This window comes from Lepisosteus oculatus, chromosome 11 (assembly GCF_040954835.1).
Source record: "Lepisosteus oculatus isolate fLepOcu1 chromosome 11, fLepOcu1.hap2, whole genome shotgun sequence".
Lineage (NCBI taxonomy): Eukaryota > Metazoa > Chordata > Actinopteri > Semionotiformes > Lepisosteidae > Lepisosteus > Lepisosteus oculatus.
The window spans coordinates 23,861,378-23,882,376 of NC_090706.1; the positions used below are offsets into that span (position 1 = coordinate 23,861,378).

Consider the following 20,999-nt stretch of genomic DNA (forward strand, 5'->3'; position numbering starts at 1 on the left):
CCTTTATGACAAATAAAAGTCTTTTTCCCCCTCTGAAAGTACTGTAGAAATCACAAAATAAGAATGTGGAAAAAGTGGAGAAAGGTAAGCCTGCATGCATGGAATAGTATCAGTCTGTTAGACAAGAAAACAATCATTGTGAAAGTCAATAAGACAGTTATTTTCATAACTGTTTCTACATGAACATCCTTCATCCCACTTCAGCAGTCATTTTATTTTGTTTACCACATCTATCCATTTTGTGACATGAAAGCAATTTAACTAATTCAATGGGAGCTTTCAGTATGACACCTACACCTTTTGAAATGACGAGACCATATGTCAGTGTTCCTTCCTCGTTCTCTAAACCTTAATAAGCGCTTGGCCAATCGGAGTCCTCTGCTCATATAAACCATCTAACAGAGTGATTCTTCCTTTTTTTAAATCAGTGCCTGTCTCAATGCACAAGTTACATAAAGCATACCTACAACCTTGCATATCTCTATTTCTCTTCACTGGAAAAAAATCTCTCAAGAATGATGACAGATTGCTAAGCCAAGGTTTTAGTCACTCACTGAAAGATAGTAATGCTTGACACTCAAAGATTGTGACCTGCATTACACCGTGACTGTGAACAACAAACCATTAAGATGTAAGTGCACAGGCACAGGTAATCATGTCTGTCCCTCAATTACAAGAACATTACAGAGCCCCTTTCTCTGGCAGACAGTTTAGCTAAAAAAGAAATACACTAACCCTTATTGTTCTTATTTACATGTTTTTTTTAATTTGCCTTTATGGCGTATGTACTGTAGGAATGGCATGTTGGCACAGTGGTTAGCATTGCTGCTTGGCAGCACTGGGGCCCTGCGTTTAATTCTGAACCTGGGGAACTATCTGTGTAGAGTTTTGTATGTTCTCCCTGCGTTTGAATGGATTTCCTCTGGGTGCTCCGGTTTCCTCCCATAATCCAAAATGTACTGTTAGGTTAACTGGTTTCTGGTGAAATTGGCCCTGATGTGAGTGTGTGTGTCTGTGTCTGCCCTGTATTGCATAAAACAGTTAGAAAATGGATGCATGTACAGTATTATGCCACAAAAAGCCCTGGCCACTTTCTAAAAGTAAAACAGATTTAATGATGTTACAAAACAGCAACATCCAAACCTATAACAGGTTTGATTTCTTAAGCTTATATACCAGAAGGCATATTTATAGACCTACCACACATTTGAATATGAAGATATTTTTTGGATGCTGTTGCCTACAGTATATTCTCTGAACATCAAAAGTAGATGCCAGATAATCTGAAAGTCCACCTAAAGTTATTTGCACACGTCTGATGGATCTAACTACCTCCTCTAGTTTCGTACAGCTGTTTGTGTCTCATTTCCATGGATCTGCACAGCTGTTTTTGCCGAGCTTAATAGGCTCCAACAGCTGTCTGCTTCCAGTTCTATGGGTGTATGCAACTGCTGGCATCTGGATCTATTGATTTTTACAATCAGTGGCATCTAGCATCAATACGTTTGTACGGATTGTGGCATCTGTTTTCATTCAAACAGGAGCAAAGAGACAGAGGAATTAACATGGGAACTGTTGCGAACCAAAACGACAGTCTTGTAATAAAAGCTGTTTGGCTGCTTCATAATTGCGTTCTACATTCAAGACCCTCACTTCCATATCTTTCCTTTCAATCTCATGGTTAAAAATGCAAATCTTATCTTAGGCAAAGCCCCTGAAGAATATTAAAGCCAGAACAAAATAAAAACTTGATGCTGCAATGTATTGCTGGTAAAACTGCTTAAATGACAAGAGGTGGACCAGCTTTCTGCTACTGTAACATTCTTGTTCACTTGTAGAGTAACACATATAAACATAAAAACACTTAGGCCTAACTTACAGTTGCAATAAATTCATAAAATCATAAGGAAAACAAAAAACGTAACATGCACTGACATTTTTGCAACAAATACAGCTATGACATATATAAATTAAGTTGATTAACATTTATCATCAGCTTGTGAAAGACAAAGGTTAGAAGTGTGTGCTCACTGTTGGAAGTAAGAGAAGCTGTATACTTGTTACAAAAGCTTTGCTTGAAGTTCCAGATGCTGTCTTGTGGGATTCTGTCCAACTCCTCTCTCAGAGAGAGAAAAGGCTTCTTCACTGATCTCCAAACCCTAGATGTTGCATGTATCCCCTGCTCATCCCATATTATTAAAGAGAGCTCATGTGTGCTAAATAAAGCATCCACAGAGTAAATATCACATTCTCATTTTGCCAAAAAGGCAATGTAATACAGGTACATGTGGCAGGAGGACACATATCGTTGGCAGTCTTGACTCTAATAAAAGTCTATGAATGGTCTCATCAAGTGAATATGGTAAAGAAATTGGACTTTATTCATGAGGGGTTTGTGTTTTGGTGTCCATTAGTGCCCAAATACAGTCGAGAATCAAAATAAAGTTTGCACTCTGTATATGCATGAGTAATTTGTATACTGATGAAATGTTAGGGCGGGGACTAGACATTCCTGCCCTGATCATTACATTAGGACCTCTCACACAACTGGTTTGCTGTATACAACTAGTGTGTCCTGCATGTTAGTACCACATTTGCTGATGTCCAACTGGGTAGTTTGCATCTATGCAAAGTGTGGTTTGATGGCTAAAAAGCTCAAAATATGGTTCCTCTACTGGAGAGTCCACCTAAGGTGACTTAATCTAGTCTTAATCTAAACTTACTGATAGCATAAAGGCAATGGACTCTTGATAAGGAATGCATACTGGTTCCTTTCTGTATTTTTCCTTTAACCAGGCTTGAAATTCAACAGTTTAAATAACCTCAACACACAACCCAAAACAAATGCCTCATGAATAAAGTCTAAATTCTTTACTATATTCACTTGACGAGACCATTCAGTGACTTTTATTAGATATTTTTAACTGCATTATCAAGGGCAAATATTCTGGCAGCTTTTCCCTTTCACAAAATCAGTTGCTATGCTATTTAGTCTGTGTCTGGAGTCATTTCGCATATGGCTGAGCATACTGTTTAAAAATTACTTTCAAAAACTCATCTTGTTTGACAATGTTTTTGTCTCAGTTCAGTCTTCAGTGCCTAGAAATTGAATCTGTGCCCTGCCCAAACCATTAACTGTCAAGAATGTTGACAACTGTCACAGAATCATAAAGACAACAAGACAAAAGCTTACTACTGCTGAACCCTGGCTATGCAAGCAGTATTGAAACTCCTGTAATTACTGTGTTCACTCCTTCAGCAAAGAAGAAACCACATGTTCCATGAACTCCTCAAAGACAAGAAGCCCAAGAACTGTACAATGAAGATGGGTTGAGTGAGCTTTGTATCAGAATTTACTGATACACTGAGAATGAATTTACTGAGAATTTAGGATGTGGTAAGAATAAGGCTGAGCCCAACAAGTTGACATTTCATTAGGCAATGACCTTAGTAGGACATTCAGTGATGCAAGTGCTGCTCAAGGCTGTGTCCACCGTCTGCTCACATCTTTCCTCTATTCCAGAGATTCTCATCATTTTCCTTGCATATATCTCTCTTGTAAAAACATATGTTTTAGTATGGGCACTCTAATTCAGTATATAGAAAATACCTAATTGAGGAATAATAATTAGAAGTTATTAAAAGCAAAAATGCACAGCAGACTTACTGTAAGCACTGTCAGAGCTGATTCACGGTTCAAGAATGTTTTTCTTACTGTCAGGTTTATGGGTGAAAAGTTTTCCTTTGTTTCTAGGGATTACCTGGATTGTCTCTTGGGAGCCATAGTTGAGAAACCACTGTTTTATATAAACAAATTCCTTTCCATTGTACTTCATTACTACTGACAATCTTATGGCAAACTGATGCAAAATGCAAGTTATGGGCATCTGACAGTTGTGTCTTGAGTTAAAGGGTGTACTTCCTGACTAACCAGTTTTGACATATTAAAGTCCATAACCAAATTAAAGTATAAAGTATCTATATTTAAGACTCAGTTCTAAACCAATTGGTAACACTTTAGATTCTGGAAATCACACTTTAAAAATGCTTAACCATCAAGATTATTAACACATAAGTAGCCATTAATAAGGTCTTTTGCATATTTCTGTAAAAATCTATATAAATTTGATGACTAAAACTTACAATGCTTACCTATTAGAGGCTATAAAGGATTTATAAATGAAATCTGCAGCCCCTTAACTAAATTGTTACTAAGATTTTTTTATGCAGCGCCAGTCTGAATGTTCTATTTCCTCTCCCCCAGATTCAGAGTAAGACCCTTGTGGTGCTGCCGAGAACTGACCTCAGAGGGCTTCTTCTGTTCCTGCCGAACCCATGTGCACTTAGTGCCTGTGTTCTTGGAGCACCTTGACCAGGAGGTCACGTGACCTGCCACAAAACACAAAGACAGATGACTCAGTCACATATTTCAAAGCTGCCTTGCAGACAATGACTCAGCCCTCCCTTGAGCCACCAGCTTCCAGTTCTGTGCGTGTAATTAAAGCAATGGAAACACAATGCTGCACTTCAAATGCACCTTGAAAACGCAAAGGAAAACAAACAAAAAAAACAAACATGGCGTAACAGGAGTGCAACTTTGCAAGCAGCCACATTTTGAGTTTAGATAGCCAATATGAATTTAAAGACCGAGCTTCACCATGGATAGGTCAGATTTTTAGACAAGAAGAAGTAGATGTAGCAGAAGAGAAGCTAACTTTCTAAAGATATTTCTACTGGGTCACCACATGTCCTGTGAATTATCCTATAGGGAATAAAGGAAAAACGTAAACCCCGGTCTTTCTTTCTTTTCATCCAGATTTACCCCTGCTACAGATCCATATCCTTAACGTTACCTTCAGGTGACAGTTTCAAAAACAAGTGTTAAGTCCTGACTAACTTTGCCTGAAGGGAAGAAATGTCCCAGGGGGCACAAACCTGCCCCAGGCATACACAAGCACATCTTCACCTGGAGTGTAGCAGCTGTATTTAGTTTAGACTAATTTAATTGTTAAAGACCTTCATTCTGTTATTAACCCCATAAAGTGGTTTTGGCTTAAAACTCTTTGTTGCACACCAATGCACAGTTATAGTCTCTGTCACTAATTCAGATACGACTCCAGGAACTGTTTTGCTGTGAAGTGCTTGTAAAAGCAGATAGCCTGTCACTTCAGATAATCACTTACCAAGGATATGGGAAGCTGTAACAGTATTAACAAAAGCACAGAAAATCCAGGCACATTTGAGAGGTTGGAATTGACAACTTTGAGAGGATTTAATCAAAGCTTTCAGATACTTTGACTTCAGGCTATTTTTGTTTTTAAAAAGACACCATCCAGAAAAAAGGCAATGACCTAAAATAACACGTAGGTGGTTATAGTTACATGAAATTATTTACTGAACAAGACCACACCTCTTGTAGGAAAATCAACACTTTATGAATTAAACGCACACACAGCTGTGAGCTTGATGTATCTGGAGTAATAGTAACACCATCCAACTAGCCATTATTAAAGAACACTTCATCCTGGTAAGGCCAGCAGCAACATGAGCTCTATCCTGGAAGTATAAGGAACAAAACAGAACTATACCACAAACAGAACACCACTACATCATACGGTGGACACACATAACCACAGACTAGATAGTCCCTAGAGCGGTACAGATTTTAACATCAGCAAATAAACTTGTTTTCATAGAGTCCCTGAGGAATCCCTCTATAAAATCCCTAAGTGAGCAGAGCTACGCATCAGTGAGCTGTGGTTCTTACCCCACTGAGCCACCACAGGAAAGTGCTGTGTGTGCACTTGCGGCCTGCAAGGTCAGGACTGCTTCCTGCTTCTTCTCTTAAAATTTTGGGGAGGGAATGCCTGGCTCCACATCCGACATGCACTTCTAAGGGGCCTGCATAAAGGGCTGCTGCCATATAAAACGCCCTGGACTGAAATTTAATCTAAAAAAGCAGGTGCTGCGCAAAGAGCCCTGGGATTGATCTAACGTGTTGATGGGGAGCTCCAGGAAGTTCCCACCCTCTTTATTTGCCAGGCTGCAATAAACTTACGTTAAACTTCCTCCTGGGTGCTGGGAGAAAATGTATTTGAGTACAGTGAAGGACTGCTGAGGTTTCACTTTGAACACTCAAAAACGTAACTTCATCTTTTTCGAAGCTGGGGATCCACTGTTTTATTTTACAGCCCAAAAACATCACAGTTAAATCGGGAATGTAGATCAACAAACAACATGACAAGAAAACTGCTAGAAAGTGTTGCAAATACATGCTGGAGATATGGGTTGACCCTTATTGTACAGCACCTGTGGCAATGCACAGACGGTGCATTGCAGGGGAATGAAAGTGTTTGCTAAAATAAGGGCAGACAGTCATTACTGTAGTAAGTGTCAGTATCAGTTTCAGGAGATACTGTGGCTGCAGCTTAATGAGCAGTCAAAGAGCTCTTTTCCCTGGCAGCACATTGGGCTGAGTCTATTAGTCCAGAGACACCAAAGCACAAACAAGTGCCATTCGTAAAAATACTTTAAGTATCTCCCAAATGCTTGCCTGTATTTTTTCATCCTTGTGATTTTTTTTTCTTTTCCCAAGACTCCGGGAACAGTCGTCGAACAGAACAGAGCTTTGTGTGGTCTGCTCCATTTAGTCTGAGCCCTCCTAACTCACTCCAAAATAATTAGTCTCTAACGGAGGCGATCCCCACTCCCCACCTTATCTTGCTGAAGCGTCTACTTACTGTCTGTGGTGTCTGAGTCATTGCTGCTGGTTGAGTATTTCCTCCTTTTCTTTTCACTTTCCATCTGCAGGAAAAGAAATAAAACACTAAAGTGAGACGTAGCATCATGCAAACTCCATGTTTTTAATACACTATTGACAGAGTCCTAATCCACACTCTATGGCCCTCAGAAAACCAACATGAAGCCAGAGAGGAGGAAAGGAGAGAGAGCTGGATTCACCTGCTCCAGTAGAAGGACCGGTTAGCTAGGAAAAGGGGAGGAAACTTGCTTTTATGACCTTCAATCGCAAATCTCTGCTTTAAAACTGTGCTTTTTTCGCATTTAAACTAGGCACTTTCAAGTTCTGACCACCCAAATACGACATTTAGATTGGCAAAGCTGTAACAGCAGTTTAAAAATAACTTTTTCATTTTCTCATTATCTTTGTTGAGAGCCATGGTGTTGGCTAGAATTAAAAAAAAATAATTCAGCAGACTCCTGTTTGTGAACATGCTTCTTGTCCATCCGACGTTAGTGTCCAGCTTGTACATCATACGGAAGATTCCACATCCCTTTGAGCTTTTTCTCATGACCTCAAAACTTCCCATTATGCATGTAGATGTAGCCCAGTACAAATCTGAACCGTTTCATTTTATGCCAGTAAAAAGTGAACTTTTCCTTCAAACAAAGCCCCAGAAACAACAGAATTAATCATAAATGCAACTCTAGCTTAAATCAAGTCATTAATGAAGTAGTTTGCCTTCCAATTTATTCACCCATCTAAAGAGCAGTAATGTGCTTCCAAATGTATTGATCCAGGTGTCCCCTCAATCCGATGCCATACACAAATTAAGCACTTAGCCAATTTTGAGCAGGTACACACATGCCTTCTACACACTCGGTAGTAGTTGGCATTAAATGCTTTCAGCTGCAGCCAAGTCGGATTACATTACTGTGGTATTTGACTTCACACAGGCCCCTCTCCATCGACGTAGTTTATTGTAAAGTAAATACAGTGCAAAACGCTGGCAGCCTGCCTTGGCTTGTGAACGCTGGTAAACTGTACCAGATTAGTGGTAAGAGAACAAGGATGCATCTGCACATTGACCCCAATTCAAAGCCTGCTGACAACTCACAGAAAACTCGATAAAACATGACCCACTGGTAGCATTCAATTCTTCACTGATATCCACCAAGCCTACAGTCCGTTTCTTTACCTTTTTCCTTGCGAATGATGCTGCCTATAATTGGATATACAGCAAATAAAATATCTTTTAGGTGCTGTCATATTTGAACAAATCCAGCGGTTGCAAAAGAGAAAGTATAATTATCTGAAACTTCATCTCTTTGCTCCAACAACCCTTGGCCATATTCTCCTTATAAATGCTGTAACGTGACAAGCACTAGAAAATAGGAGATTGTAAGATAGACAGCTACGTGCAAACCCACATAGGTCCTAAATCACTTGCAGTACTATGGAGCACACATACAGAAAAGAACACTGTGTGTGATTTCAAACCCACCTTTAAACTACTGTACATTGTTCATACTCATTAAACCATTCTTCTTCCCAATATTAAATGAAACCTACATTTTCTGATGCTTTAGTGAATGGATCTTATGCTTAACATTCCTATTATATCATTACATACCTACAGCTGAAAACTACATGCCTCATATTGTTCTCTTCAGAAATGACTAAAAGTTTATACTACCTGAACATCTTACATCAAAACCAAAAACTACTAGGTTTCATACAGACCTTTTAAATGAACCACTTAAGTGGATAAGACTTCAAATCACCTGTGCTTTCAAGGTCTAAATCATGAATTGATCCACAGGTGCTGCTAAAATCTGCAATACCATAAAAAAGGCAACATCCAAGATCACAGTGCAAATACAAAATAGCATATCTGAACCACATGTGAGAAAACACTGTCAGAGAGCCAGGCTCTCATTTTTTTCTTATTACAGTTTTTCTTCCTTTCCAAATAAAACTTTTATTGAACATGTGCAACGCTGCAATTATAACAGTGCCCAGTACAGTGTTAATGCCCTGTGTCCAAACAAAACTCAGGCGACAAGAGAACAGTGATATCACTCCAAATCCCACAGGACTCTGCTCCTGTTTTCACTTCACTAGCACAGAAATGGCAATTGAGCTATTTTCGGAGACGTTAAAAAAACAGCCAGATTGCAGCATAACTGGCATTAGGCTTTCTAATGCACTAATATCCATCACAGCAGGAGTTACTCGCTGGATAACTGACTGTGGCATCAGTTAAGCATCTTGAATCAAATTATCATTATCTGTATCGAGGTAAATATTGCAAAGGTGATGGCCATTGTAAACAATTCTTTTTTTTTTTTTGCAAAGGCTTCAGGCAAATGCAATAATGTCAAGTAATGTACAATACCAAGGAGGGGTAAGAATTCTAACAGATGGTTTTTGATAAAGATTTTTAATGTAAAAATAAAAAAGAAATAAACAATAAAGACAAACCTCTACCGTGATACAGCTTTTGTTTCCAAATATGCAGTTCTGCAACTTACAGTAGGATTCACTTCTGTAATTTAACACTACAGATTGTTACCTTCCACCCAGGTTGAAACCTGCTTTGCATCCATTTTCTGCTGTGTTATATACCTGTTAATTGTAACTAGCCCTGCTGTGGACTTAGTGGTCATTAAAAATGGATGAGTGGATATTATAACCTATACACAATGCATACAGTCTGTTGTTCTACTCCTCATTGGAAAATGTGAAGAAAAAAAGCACAGGGCATGAATACATCAGCTAAAGTAGTTTATCCGTGCTTAAGATCCACACAATTAGTTACAATAAATCTTCTCATTTTGAATCCTACTTACCAGGTTACAGTACCTTTTCCACATTGTGCAAAACTAGGCATATTTGCCTACTATTCTGTCACTCATACATATCCAAGTAATGATTTCACAAGTATGGGACAGCAAGACATTCTAAAATCCTTAATCAGCAGAAAAATGCTAAAGGGTGCAGTGCACCTATAATTAATACTTATTATATTAACTTAAAGGTGTCATTATTATCCTAGTCTATCTTCCGCTTTCATTTATTTTGTTTGGTTGTGAACATCTGACTACAGGTTTTCCTACTGTATATCCATGCTGCCATGTAACAGGTGATCAGTATACATTATAGCTTTGTAATTAACATTCATTTCTTGGATAGTGAGAGCCATAAAACGAGGTCTGTGTAGCATTATCTGTGTAATGTATAGCACCTGAGCTTTTTATTGTTGAAGCCCACTGAATAAGAAGAGTTTGTGTCTCAACAAAGAGAGGTGGACTGCAGACTTCAGTGTTGAGCATGGCATCCTGAAAGACTATCCCTACAGCTGGCACCTGAAAAAACCCTTGAAGAACTAACAACATTGAGGAGAGGCAACATTACAACTCTGCCATTTGGAGGACAAACAAGGTTTAGAATTACTGTCCAGTGCAAATGATAGTATAAGGTGTATAAGTATAAGACAGTATAAGCCTTATTTATTGATCCACTAATCTCATTTTCAGTCACTAGAAAGCAGCCATTTACATTCTGGGGTCAGAATCAGTCTGAGGCATCATCCAAAACTGCTGACAAATGGACCTCTGCATGTTTCAGCCTCCTTTGAGAGTCTGCCAAGCTACCGAGCAGGAGTGCAGGGAGGCTTCGCGAGATTAATCCACAACTCACAGCTTTCATGCGATCATTAGTTAATTAGCGGCCTGTGCAGGCTAACAGAAACTTCAGAAGTACATAAATTCTTATGGTACAAGAGGAATCAGATGAGGGGAAAGAAACAGTCTGGTCATGAAGATGAGACACATAAAAACCTCTAGGCGCGGGAAACATACTGTAGCAATGGGAAGACGTCAGAAGTGTATTGAGGGTGTGATGGCTCATTTGATTCCATTGCTACACACAGAAAAGCTGAGAGGCTTGACTGAAGTTGACTCAGTTCATTGCCTCACATTTCTAGAGTGTCTTAATTCTGTACCGTTTTGTTGACCTTACATTTCCTAAAATAATTCAACTAGCATAACAAGCAAAGAACAAGCATTTCAACAACATGATAAGGACAATGCAATGGATCTCCAAAGCTGTTTTAAACAAAACAACAGATGTGCAATTGCATAGCAGAGCTCTGCTGGTGAGAAGGCTGGATTTCTGCTTGATCAACAATGATGACCTTCTCACAGAGGGCTAAAAAATAGAACTCAAGAAAACATCAGATAGTTTCTTATTTATCAGCCCGTTTGCTTTCTTCTTAAGATACAGCTGTTGCATTCCCAGCTCATTCAAAGGAAAAAAAAACAGCCTGACAAGACCAACATATTCTTCAACCCACGTCTTCAGCAGGTATTTGTCAAAAACAACTGAAGAGCAGTATGTGACTGAATGTACACTTTCTACAGGGATTTGCGGCAGCATTTTATTCACAGATGGGGGAAAATATGATTTAGTAACATTTTAATAGCCTACAGATTAAAATCTACTTGACAATTATAGCTCTGTCATATTAACAGGGCTCCAAATCAGAATGAGTCATCGTCAGCCTATTGAAAATGGCTTGGAATACTGCTTATTTCCAGAAATTTAATGTAGCCACAAAACAAGGTGATGACGTTATCACAACAACTTTCATTAATGTGTATTCTACTGGATAATTCATTGTCTACTCGCAGTTAAGGCTCATGTGAACCACATATGAAGTGAGGCACTTTTCTCCATGTAATAGCACCGCAGTACTGAGTAACTCCCTGGTTTTTCATTCATGAATAAAACTCCCCCCTGTGGAGGAAAGGTGGTAATGGGACATAACTGCCCATTCAAAAGTCTGTTGGACCCTTTCCTACAGTGGTCAGTTCATTCAAAAAGGGAAGTGACTCCTGAAGCTTCAGCCAATCACAGAACTCGAAGACTTAGCCAAACACAATGCTTGCACATTCAGCACTTTTACAGTTGATGGATCTTGATGGACACTTTAATTGCAATAAAACTCCACAGCTCTCCATCTCTGATCCACACAACACGTTGCCCCTATTTTGCAGAATGCAAAATACCTGGAGATGGACGATCAACGGGTCTAACTTCTGCCTTATTTGATCTATCTTGAGGGAGATGAGGGTTTGGTATTTTGCTTAGTAAAAGACAGCCATGTGCACTGATCCTAAGAACGTTTAGCAACAGTCACAACACAAACAGAAGCTTAATAATAGAAAACTACATCATTTAAATGCTATAATTCACTCACATAAAGATACCTTTTCATCACAATAGAAAAAAACATGCCTAAAGAATCTTCAATAAGAGACATTCAAGCAAATCCACCTGACCTTTCACTGACACTGCTGGCAAACAGCACCCATAACTGTTCCCAAAATATTACAGTGGCAACTACTTTGTGGTGACTTTAAACACAGCCGTGTTTTTACAAAAAGTGTGCTCTTCAACCTTGTCACTCCTTCTCTCTGTGCACTTCTTGCCTGACATGTTTTAAGATTTCATGATGTTCACAGATGTGAAAACCTCCAGCTGGGAAAACTGTGCTTTTTTCTGCTTTTAACTGCACTGCAGTAAAAAAGAAAAAGTACTGTAGCTATGTCTAGCTCTAGATTTTGAAATGACGCAGAGTTTAAATGAAAAAGACTTAATGACTAAAATGTAGCGCCAAGGAAATGAGGAGAAATGAAGGATTAGCTGAACTGTGAAGAGCAGACATTTTGCAAACTTTTGAAAGTTGGACTTAAAAGGCAATATATGAGCACACCAACTTCAGATTTAACAAAGTTGGGTATATTTCTCTACCCTGGTTCTAGAGAACTAGAACAATCCAGTAGGACTTTGAGGTCACCCAAAATCACAAGTTTCAAAACCACAAGTGACTGTATGTTCTCCTCTGCTGGATGTTCTCCATGTGGTCTGGTTCCTTGTACCTCAAGAAGAAATGCTATCTTTGTTATCAAGTGTCTCTAGATTATCCTGTGAGGTTACATGTGACCTGCAGTGGACTGGCAATAACTACAGACTGTAGTCCTTCCTATTGGTTGGGACACATAACCAGATTGCTGCAACTATCACCAGAAATAAGTGTCATCCTACTAATGGATGAATAATTTTTAAATTGCTTAATTTAAGCAATCATTGTTCCAAAAAGTAATGATTTTATGGTTATCTAGAAATACTGGATTAGAAATCTCCTGGAGCAGCAATAAGATGCCTGCTTAGACTGTTTAAGGGGGTTAATGTGAAAATATTATATTGAGCATTGCGATTTTGTCTTAAAAAGGACTCCGGGATAAGGTGTAGTGAGGGAATTCTTACGTTACAATCGGAGACAGAAGCCACGTTTCTCGATCTTTCGATCCGATGAAACTCACTAGAAGATAACAGCAAATCACTACACACCACCTGAACATTTCGCTATTCAGGAAACCACAATAAATAGCACAGTTCTAAAACCCCACCAAATGAAACTGATCACTGACTGCATTCGCCCCCCCAAAATGGCTGTTAAACAAATCCCATGGCTGTTTATTCGATTAAAGTGGTTTAATAATATGAACTCAAATATCCATAAGAACCGCCACGAAGCAAGCACAGAAATGCGTCACGAAAGACGCAGGAGCAAAAGTTCATTTCTGAAAAGAGCTACTGTATCGAGACGTCAGAAATGGGAAACAGTACAGCAGCCCTGGGATACAGTGGCCGCCTCTCCTAGCTGAAGATTAACCTTTCCAGCGTTGCGCTGTTACAAGGTATGTCATGCGCAGCGAAAGGACATCCGATGTTGCTGCTGGCTCGGAGTCCCGCCCCCCACCGCTGCGAGCGCACAGACTTTCCGAAGGTAAACAACAGCCACGCCCCCTACAGTCGGCCCTGCGAGCCGCTCGGCGCAAGGAGGTAGAGGCAGCCTCGCAAGCACTTAGCATGTTTTCCGAGATGCCCGCTCGTCGCCTGCGTTACAAAACACCCTTTTCACCCTGCATGCATGTGTGTTCGCCGCATACTCCGGATTGCAAAAATAATTTCAATAAAACTTCAGTTCAATGCATCATACGCATTTGCTTAAAGGATTAATCCTTACACCCCCCCTCCCCATCCGTGTCCACCGCCGCTCCCCCCCGCCCGCTTCAAAGAACACAGTTCTTTGCCGAAATTTCCATTTTCACATGTTTTATGTATTCAAATATAATTCTGGATGTTGCACTGAAGCCAGCGCATTAAACGTATTTTGAAAGAAACCGAACAGACGACTGGGTACGAGAGACGTAAGGCTTGGCACAAGTTTGACATCGACTTTTTACTTCCTGCCAGTAGCACAGTCAATATGAAAAAGGTAAAATACAGATCCATTCCCAAGACATGCTGCTGATATCCAGAGCCCCGCGTTCAGTATTGTAAACGACACCTTTTACGTTTTGCGGGAATGCAAAATACCGTTCTTTCAGTGTCGTGGATATTTTAGCAACTATCACGACAGCGCCGTTTTCATATTTTTAAAAAGTTAGTTTGAAGTATGGTTCGTTTCTGCTTTATCTATGAAAACATCTGACCTACATGCGTATGAAATCTGTCGACCCGCTCATATCCTGAAGTCTCCGCTGCTGTTTATCTCCTTACTTGAAAAGATTAATAATGAGCAAACAAATGCATTTTACCTTGCTTGCAGTGTGGTTTTCGGAGGCAAGGCGTCCTCGAATCTAGAGGATGAACGATGCTGCAAAATTAGGATATCATTGGTAACCACTGACATGTACAGATAATTCTAGTACAGCATTCCACGTTGGTTAGTGACAGCGCTTTGATGCTCTCCCGAGAGTCGAAATAAAGTAACTACTCCATGTATTACATCCAAAAGGGCACAGAAAAATGCATCAAAACCGAGATGGCCGCCTACGCAGCCAGTTCTTAACTGTATAACTGTTATATCTTTTTTAGACTTTGTAGCGATGTCTTCCGATTCCAAATTAGCTGTTAGTCTTTACCAATGTCGCATTTTCGGTAGGAATCCAGATCCAGGATGGTGTCCTGTCTCAGTTTATGATTTCACAGCAGATTGCTTTTTTCCTCTTGTAATCGTGGAAAAAAAAACTGGTGGTTTAAATTGCAGTATACAAGTCAGATCAGGTTAGTTTCGCAACGCTCTGCTACCAAAACATTTCTCCCCTCTCTCTCTTGCTGGTTCTCTCGCTCTCGTTCTCTCCCTCACCCTCTCCCTCTCCCTCTCCTGTGTGATTGCACAGGCGTATACTGGGTCTCGCAACCTTACAACAAAAATAAGCTCATACTTAAAAATCTTTTGGCGCCATATTAATGACGTACTTTAAATTTGCCATTTCTCCTGCGCCCCAAAGGCGTCTCAAATAGCACTTTTATTGCAACGCTGACAACAAAATCCAAAACAACAAGAGCTGTTTTCTCGACTGTCAAGTTTCTTGGGAAAGTGACAACATTAGCTTTCATGGATTTTAAAAAGAGAAAAGGTTATAGCTGGCTAACTGTCCAAGAAACACAGAGCAGCAGCTTCATGACAGGACTTCAGTTAAATACGAAATGGTCTGCGGTCGTAGTTAGGATTACAGAAAAATAGCTTTTAAAAAAATAAAATTAGTTTATTTCCCACGGTAACCAAAGGGGTGTTGCATTATATCAACAGTATAATTTCTAACTTTATTAAAGTCTGCAGTGACCCAGCAAATCACATAGAATCTGTAGTTACTTGTTACAAGTTAAAGTGGCAAAACGTTGCTCACGGTACTGAGTCCGCGCGTCTCCTTCGCCCCCTCCCTCGTCTGATATGTTTATTGTTTGAAATGTGCACGGTGTCTTCGACGTGTTTATGCTATGCTTTTTCTCAACTTTGCTCTGTTTTACCACTGAATATCACAGTAAACGTTTATAACCCCAGCCAGCTCAACGTATTTGTACCAGCCCATCTTGTTCAAGTGCAAATACTTGAGGTGAGAGATTTTATCTGTATACAGTACATTATCTGGAATCCGTTTCTTTTCCCGTAGGTTTTCAGACTACCGCTTAAACAAAATCTAAAAATCAACTTTTCTACGTAATGATAACTATTAGTGTTAAGTGAATAAGTAGGAGAAAGTGGTTCATTAAAAGTAGAAACAATAAGCCGCCCAGAATTACACTATACCTGCACAATGAGTAAGCATATTAAAATATGCAGTATAGTCTGTTACATCTCAGACTTGCTATTCTGAAGTCAAACATCAAGAAATCAATGTCACAAACACAGCAATGCGTTTCAAAAAGGTCCAAATTCAAATACAATTGTAGTAATTTCATCATTTAAAATTTAACAAGATTCTTTAACAATAGATTCTAAAAATACTGATTTTATAGAATGAGAATGACACTGGAAGGTGCATGGATTTAAGTATACATGTGAATACATTTAAGAGAAAAGGCAGAAAAAGTTTTTTATACCAGATGCAGATTGATTGATTGATTGATTGATTGATCAACATGTTTCATCAGTATTTTCACATACTGATATGAGTTCAATGTGGAATATATTATCCTATCAAAATCCTTACTAAATAAAATCTGACATAGTCATACAGACTGTTGGTCATGACTCATAGCTAAAGAGGTAGTAAATTGCAAATAATTCGGGGAGCAATCAGGTGATACATGTATAGCAGTGGTAAATTTCTAAATGTCTTTGAAAGAGGGAGTTTTGGCTTTACTTATCTTTTTTATCATTAGAATTTAGTTCATTTTTAATTTTGTTTTACTTTCAAGTTTTCTCTTATTAGCTAATATTTGATCAGTGGAGAACGAAGAAGGAAACTTTTAACATCTTTAAAGAGCTGAATTTGTTCTCTTTCATATGTTCTTTCTTTTATTAAACTGCCCTCGCATTTTCTAATTCCTCATTTCAATTATTTAAGAGAGTGTCTGCAAGTAATCATTGTATCTTCTATATTCTTCTAATAGAAATACAGTTCCTAGTATCTTAGCACTGTATCACACTAAAATCATAAGAGGTCCTAATTACCTTAATGTTCTGTCTATGACTTTTGAAAGGAAATTAGCCGAGAGCACAATTTTGTCTTGCTGTCAGGTGTCTTTCTATCTGCAATGTTGAGACTCCCTTTTGCATATGTCATAGTGCTGTTTTCAAGGGCATTGAGAGTCTTTTGGCTCCAGATCAAATTCTCTAATGAAGACAAGGAGTTACTTCTTACTGGAGAATAAGCAAGCATCCCAAACAAAGAGCACCAGATCATTTATTTTCTTTATGATTACCAGTGATTTGTTTCAATCTAAAAAACCTTCAGAGGAGTTTGTGCTGTTTTTTTAGCGCTGAAATATTCACTCTAGCAGCAGCACAAAGCCATTATATATTTTCTTGTATTGAGACTTGATCTCCAAAACTGGAAAAAATCTATGCTTCCTCTTTGATGCTTTGGTTTTACAAAGTGACACTCCATAAATCAGTACAGTATATATGCTTACCATATATGTTATCTTAGAATGGAAGCAGTACCTATAAATTAGTGCATTGCTGATGTAACTCTCGTTTATAAAAAGGGGGTCAGAACTGAACCAGCACATTTAATGTCTGTTACAGGTACAGTTTTGAAAATTTTAAGCAAGAGGTAAATTAGAAAAATGCTTAGAACACAATTGCATTTTTAGAGAAAGCATACATAGTTTTAGAAAGGGAAGGTCCTGTTTTGCTCAAGATTTTCAATCTGGTAATACCTGACTTTGAATATTGTGTTCAGTTTTGGTCACTCTGACTTTTAAAATAATATTATAGCCCTAGAGTGAGTTAAAAAAAGAGCAAAAGGAAGAATGCCTAGTCACAGCAAACTGTCATATATAGACAAGGTAAAGAAGATTAAATCTCTTCAATCTGGAGCAAGGGAATTTGAGAGATTTATCTAAGATTCTAAAGGGTTAAGACAGGGTTATTCCAAGAGACTATTTCACAATCAGTAGTCTTTGACATAGGGTCACATTTTGAAACTAAAACAGAATTCATTTGGGACAGATAATAAGAAATTCTTCTTTATATAAAGTGTTGTGTGTGTATTTGGAACAGGCTCCCCATCTTGGTGTCTGAGGCCTAAATAATTTGGCATCCTGGCCACATTTCCAATGGGCCTTTACCAATCATGGCCTCCTAATAATCCCCATCTATGAATTGGCTTCATTACTCTGTTCTCCTCCCCACTGATAGCTGATGTGTTGTGAATGTAATGGCACACTATAGCTGCTGTCACATCATCCAGGTGTGTGTGGCACAGTGGTGGTGATGGTGGAGGAGAGTCCTCATTACAGTGTAAAGCACTTTGAGCGGAATGATTAGAAAAGCACTATATAAGTGTAAGGACTCTTAAACTCTGGGCACTTTTACAAAATGGCCAGATAAGATTTTGGTTTGGTTTATGTCCTAAAACTACGAAATGAGGAAGTTGAGCCAGATGGCCTCTTCTCATTTGCAGCTTTTCTTATTTTCTTATGCTGTACTAAATACATTCATATATAGCACCTTTCCAAAATATTAAATGATAACCTCAAATATGGGTGTCCATCCACCTAAAGTGAAAGTCAGAGCTGCTACAATTGGTTCCACTAGATGTGCACAAATTTCCATGGAAATAGAGAATCAGTCTTCCTAGAGCACCCTCCTTGTCAGGTGCTTCTTGTAGCCATAATTATACTACCTGTTGGTGTGTTTTCCAAACATTGTAAAGTTTTAATGCTGTCTGATTTGACACAGTAGCTACGTCTGCTGTTGTCCTCCGTCATATACTTTGACTTCCCACTACTTTGGACAGGATGGGTCACTCCTATGAAACTGACTACTTGTTTATTAACATTTTGGCAGGGGAGTAATGTATGAGTATATAGTTACAGTATACAGTATACAGTATATAACAAACTGTGCATAGAGGTTTGTGCCCTGTGAATCTACTTTCATCTTTCCCGCATAAAGCAATTCATGATTTAGCATTGTCTTACATATGTATCACATCCCGATAGGGTGTAGATAGTTAACTGAATCCATCTGAGTAAAAAAAAATATTTCTGTTTGTAGAATGAATATGAATGAGTATGCCTTAAGTGGTAAAGCTGAACCAGGTCCAGAAGTCTTTTCCATAAAATCAATCTTGACACAAGCAGGAGGTTGACACAAAGAATTGAAAATTTCATAGACTGTGTATTTTTGACAAGACCTGTGACACAGATGATGTGCTGGAAGCATGTCCCAAGGAGTCTTTCATCTATCCATTTTAATCAAGAGGCTTCTTCTGAGCCAATACCATAATTCATTTTGACACGCATGATGGCAAAAAGTCGAGTAGCAGAGATCAGGAGTCTGAGAATAACAACGCTGGAAAAGTTGGATGCATTACTCAGGGCAATTATTTGAATTGGAATCATCAGAGGTACATGACAGACATTTGCAGTGTGGATAATAAAAATGTGTTTGACACCTATGGGAGTCTATGAGCTGTTCAGAAAACTGTCATCAAATCTACACCAGAGGTGTAAAGTGAAACTGACCTGTTTCTGAAGCAATGGCCCCAAAATGCCACCACTGATTCTTACCATGAGCAGACAACAATTATGCATCCATTCAGCTTGCAAGAATTGACAAACACACACTGGTTTCAGTTCCTGAGTCTGTTCTTTTTGTGAAACTATTTGGTGCACCCCAAATTAAAATATTAAAATAGTCTCATTCATTTGTTTTTAAAAAGAAGCTAAATGTGGTCTGACTAAGTCTCTACAAGTGCAATAGGGGACAGAACTGGAATGCAGAGAGGAAGAATAGGATCGCCAGAATAGGAGGCAAGTTTTAGGAGCTGCATGATTGTCATAAACATCATCCCCTGGTGGCAAACATGAAACTCTGCAGCTGCTATGGTTCGGGAGCCTGTCTCCCTGTTTTGCATCCTTTTTTCAACCAATTGTTAGGGCTGTCACTTTTAGGGTGAGAGGCTGGGGCTGCAGGCTTGGTTTTACCAGGATCTTGCCCGTGTGTTTCATGATCCCATCAATGAATCATAGAGTTCCATTTATCTTATTGTGAGCCACAGAAAATCTCTTCCTCCAGTTGACTTTTGTCCTTCATCTCCCACCCTCCTGGTCTACCAGTACTACTCAGTAAAATCTGGCACAAGTTCTTTAGAGTCTTTTGAGAGCAGTCCAGAACTAAGTGGTAGGGAATATTCAAACTACTGTTGAAGCCTGTTGGCAGTAATCGGAGAAGAAGACTTTACAACATGCCCTAATACTGCGGGTGGGCCGGTACTGTGGCTCTAAGCTATTCAAGAGTATTAAGTTTTTTTGACTATTGCTATTGATTATTTTAATCCAGTACATATTTTCCACATTTATCCTATCTTGGAGTAAAATTAATAGAAAACATTTCCACTCAAAAAGAAAAAAGAGCTCTTATGAGGATCAAGAAGAAAGCTAGAAAAGCACTTTCCAGCCCTCAATGTGGCTGTCAAGGGCAGCTTTGTTTCCCTGGCACATGACCAGGTTTCTGTTGAACAGGGAACCAACCTGCTGTCTCTATTACTCCTAATTAGAGTTTTCTCCTGACTATGAGTATATTAGGTGACTCACCATAACAGAGATGTTTCTGGGCTTTTCAGAATAGGAGATTATTCAGTTATCATGCTGGGAAAAGGGAAATAAAATAAATTACATTAGGCAAAAAACTGAGAATGCAATCCACTGAACTTCAAAACAATATAATATTGCATTGATTAGGAAATTGGATTGCAGACTTTTTTATTTTTCATATCATGTGTCTGGACTCATCGAACAATATTTTGTGAATTAACATCTGTCCATTCAGATGTATTTTGAAACATTGCCTTGTGTCTTTGTAAATATTATTAGTATGCACACACAAGGGTAATGCAATCAATAAAATGAATATGTGAACTGTCTTGAATATGTGAAATGTGCTTGAGAGCACAAAAGACTATTTTATTTTTAAGCACTTTTGCTGCCACTTTACTAAGTTATGGAATATTTCAAAATAAGTAGCTAAGGGCTACCCTCAAAATAAAATAAACTTAAATAACATGGTAATTGAGACATTTATGCTCAACCTCATTATTTTCAATGAAGTTCTTTCATCACTGCATGGTTGTTGTCCGGACGAGGCAGACAGCTTTCAGAGCCAAAGTCTGTGATACTCCAACTTGGCAAACCACTGCCATGCACAGAAAGACCTGAAATACAGTGCACT

At 38.8% G+C, this 20,999-nt stretch overlaps 1 protein-coding gene across 3 annotated transcripts in view; it reads right to left on the reverse strand.

Moving 5' to 3' along the window:
* jade2 (jade family PHD finger 2) overlaps positions 1–15,153 on the reverse strand; it is a 71,734-nt gene extending 56,581 nt beyond the window's left edge. The window contains exons 1-4 of one of the 3 annotated variants that reach the window (XM_015349484.2): positions 14,737–15,153; positions 14,410–14,451; positions 6,741–6,804; positions 4,304–4,389 (exon numbers count right to left, since the gene is read on the reverse strand). In XM_015349484.2, the coding sequence (XP_015204970.2) occupies positions 4,304–4,389; positions 6,741–6,804 (150 nt within the window). In that variant the 5' untranslated portion in view covers positions 14,410–14,451; positions 14,737–15,153. Of the gene's footprint in view, positions 1–4,303; positions 4,390–6,740; positions 6,805–14,409 lie in introns of all 3 variants that reach the window. The other 2 variants (XM_015349483.2, XM_015349485.2) reach the window with 2 other exon arrangements.
* Positions 15,154–20,999: the final 5,846 nt, after the last annotated feature.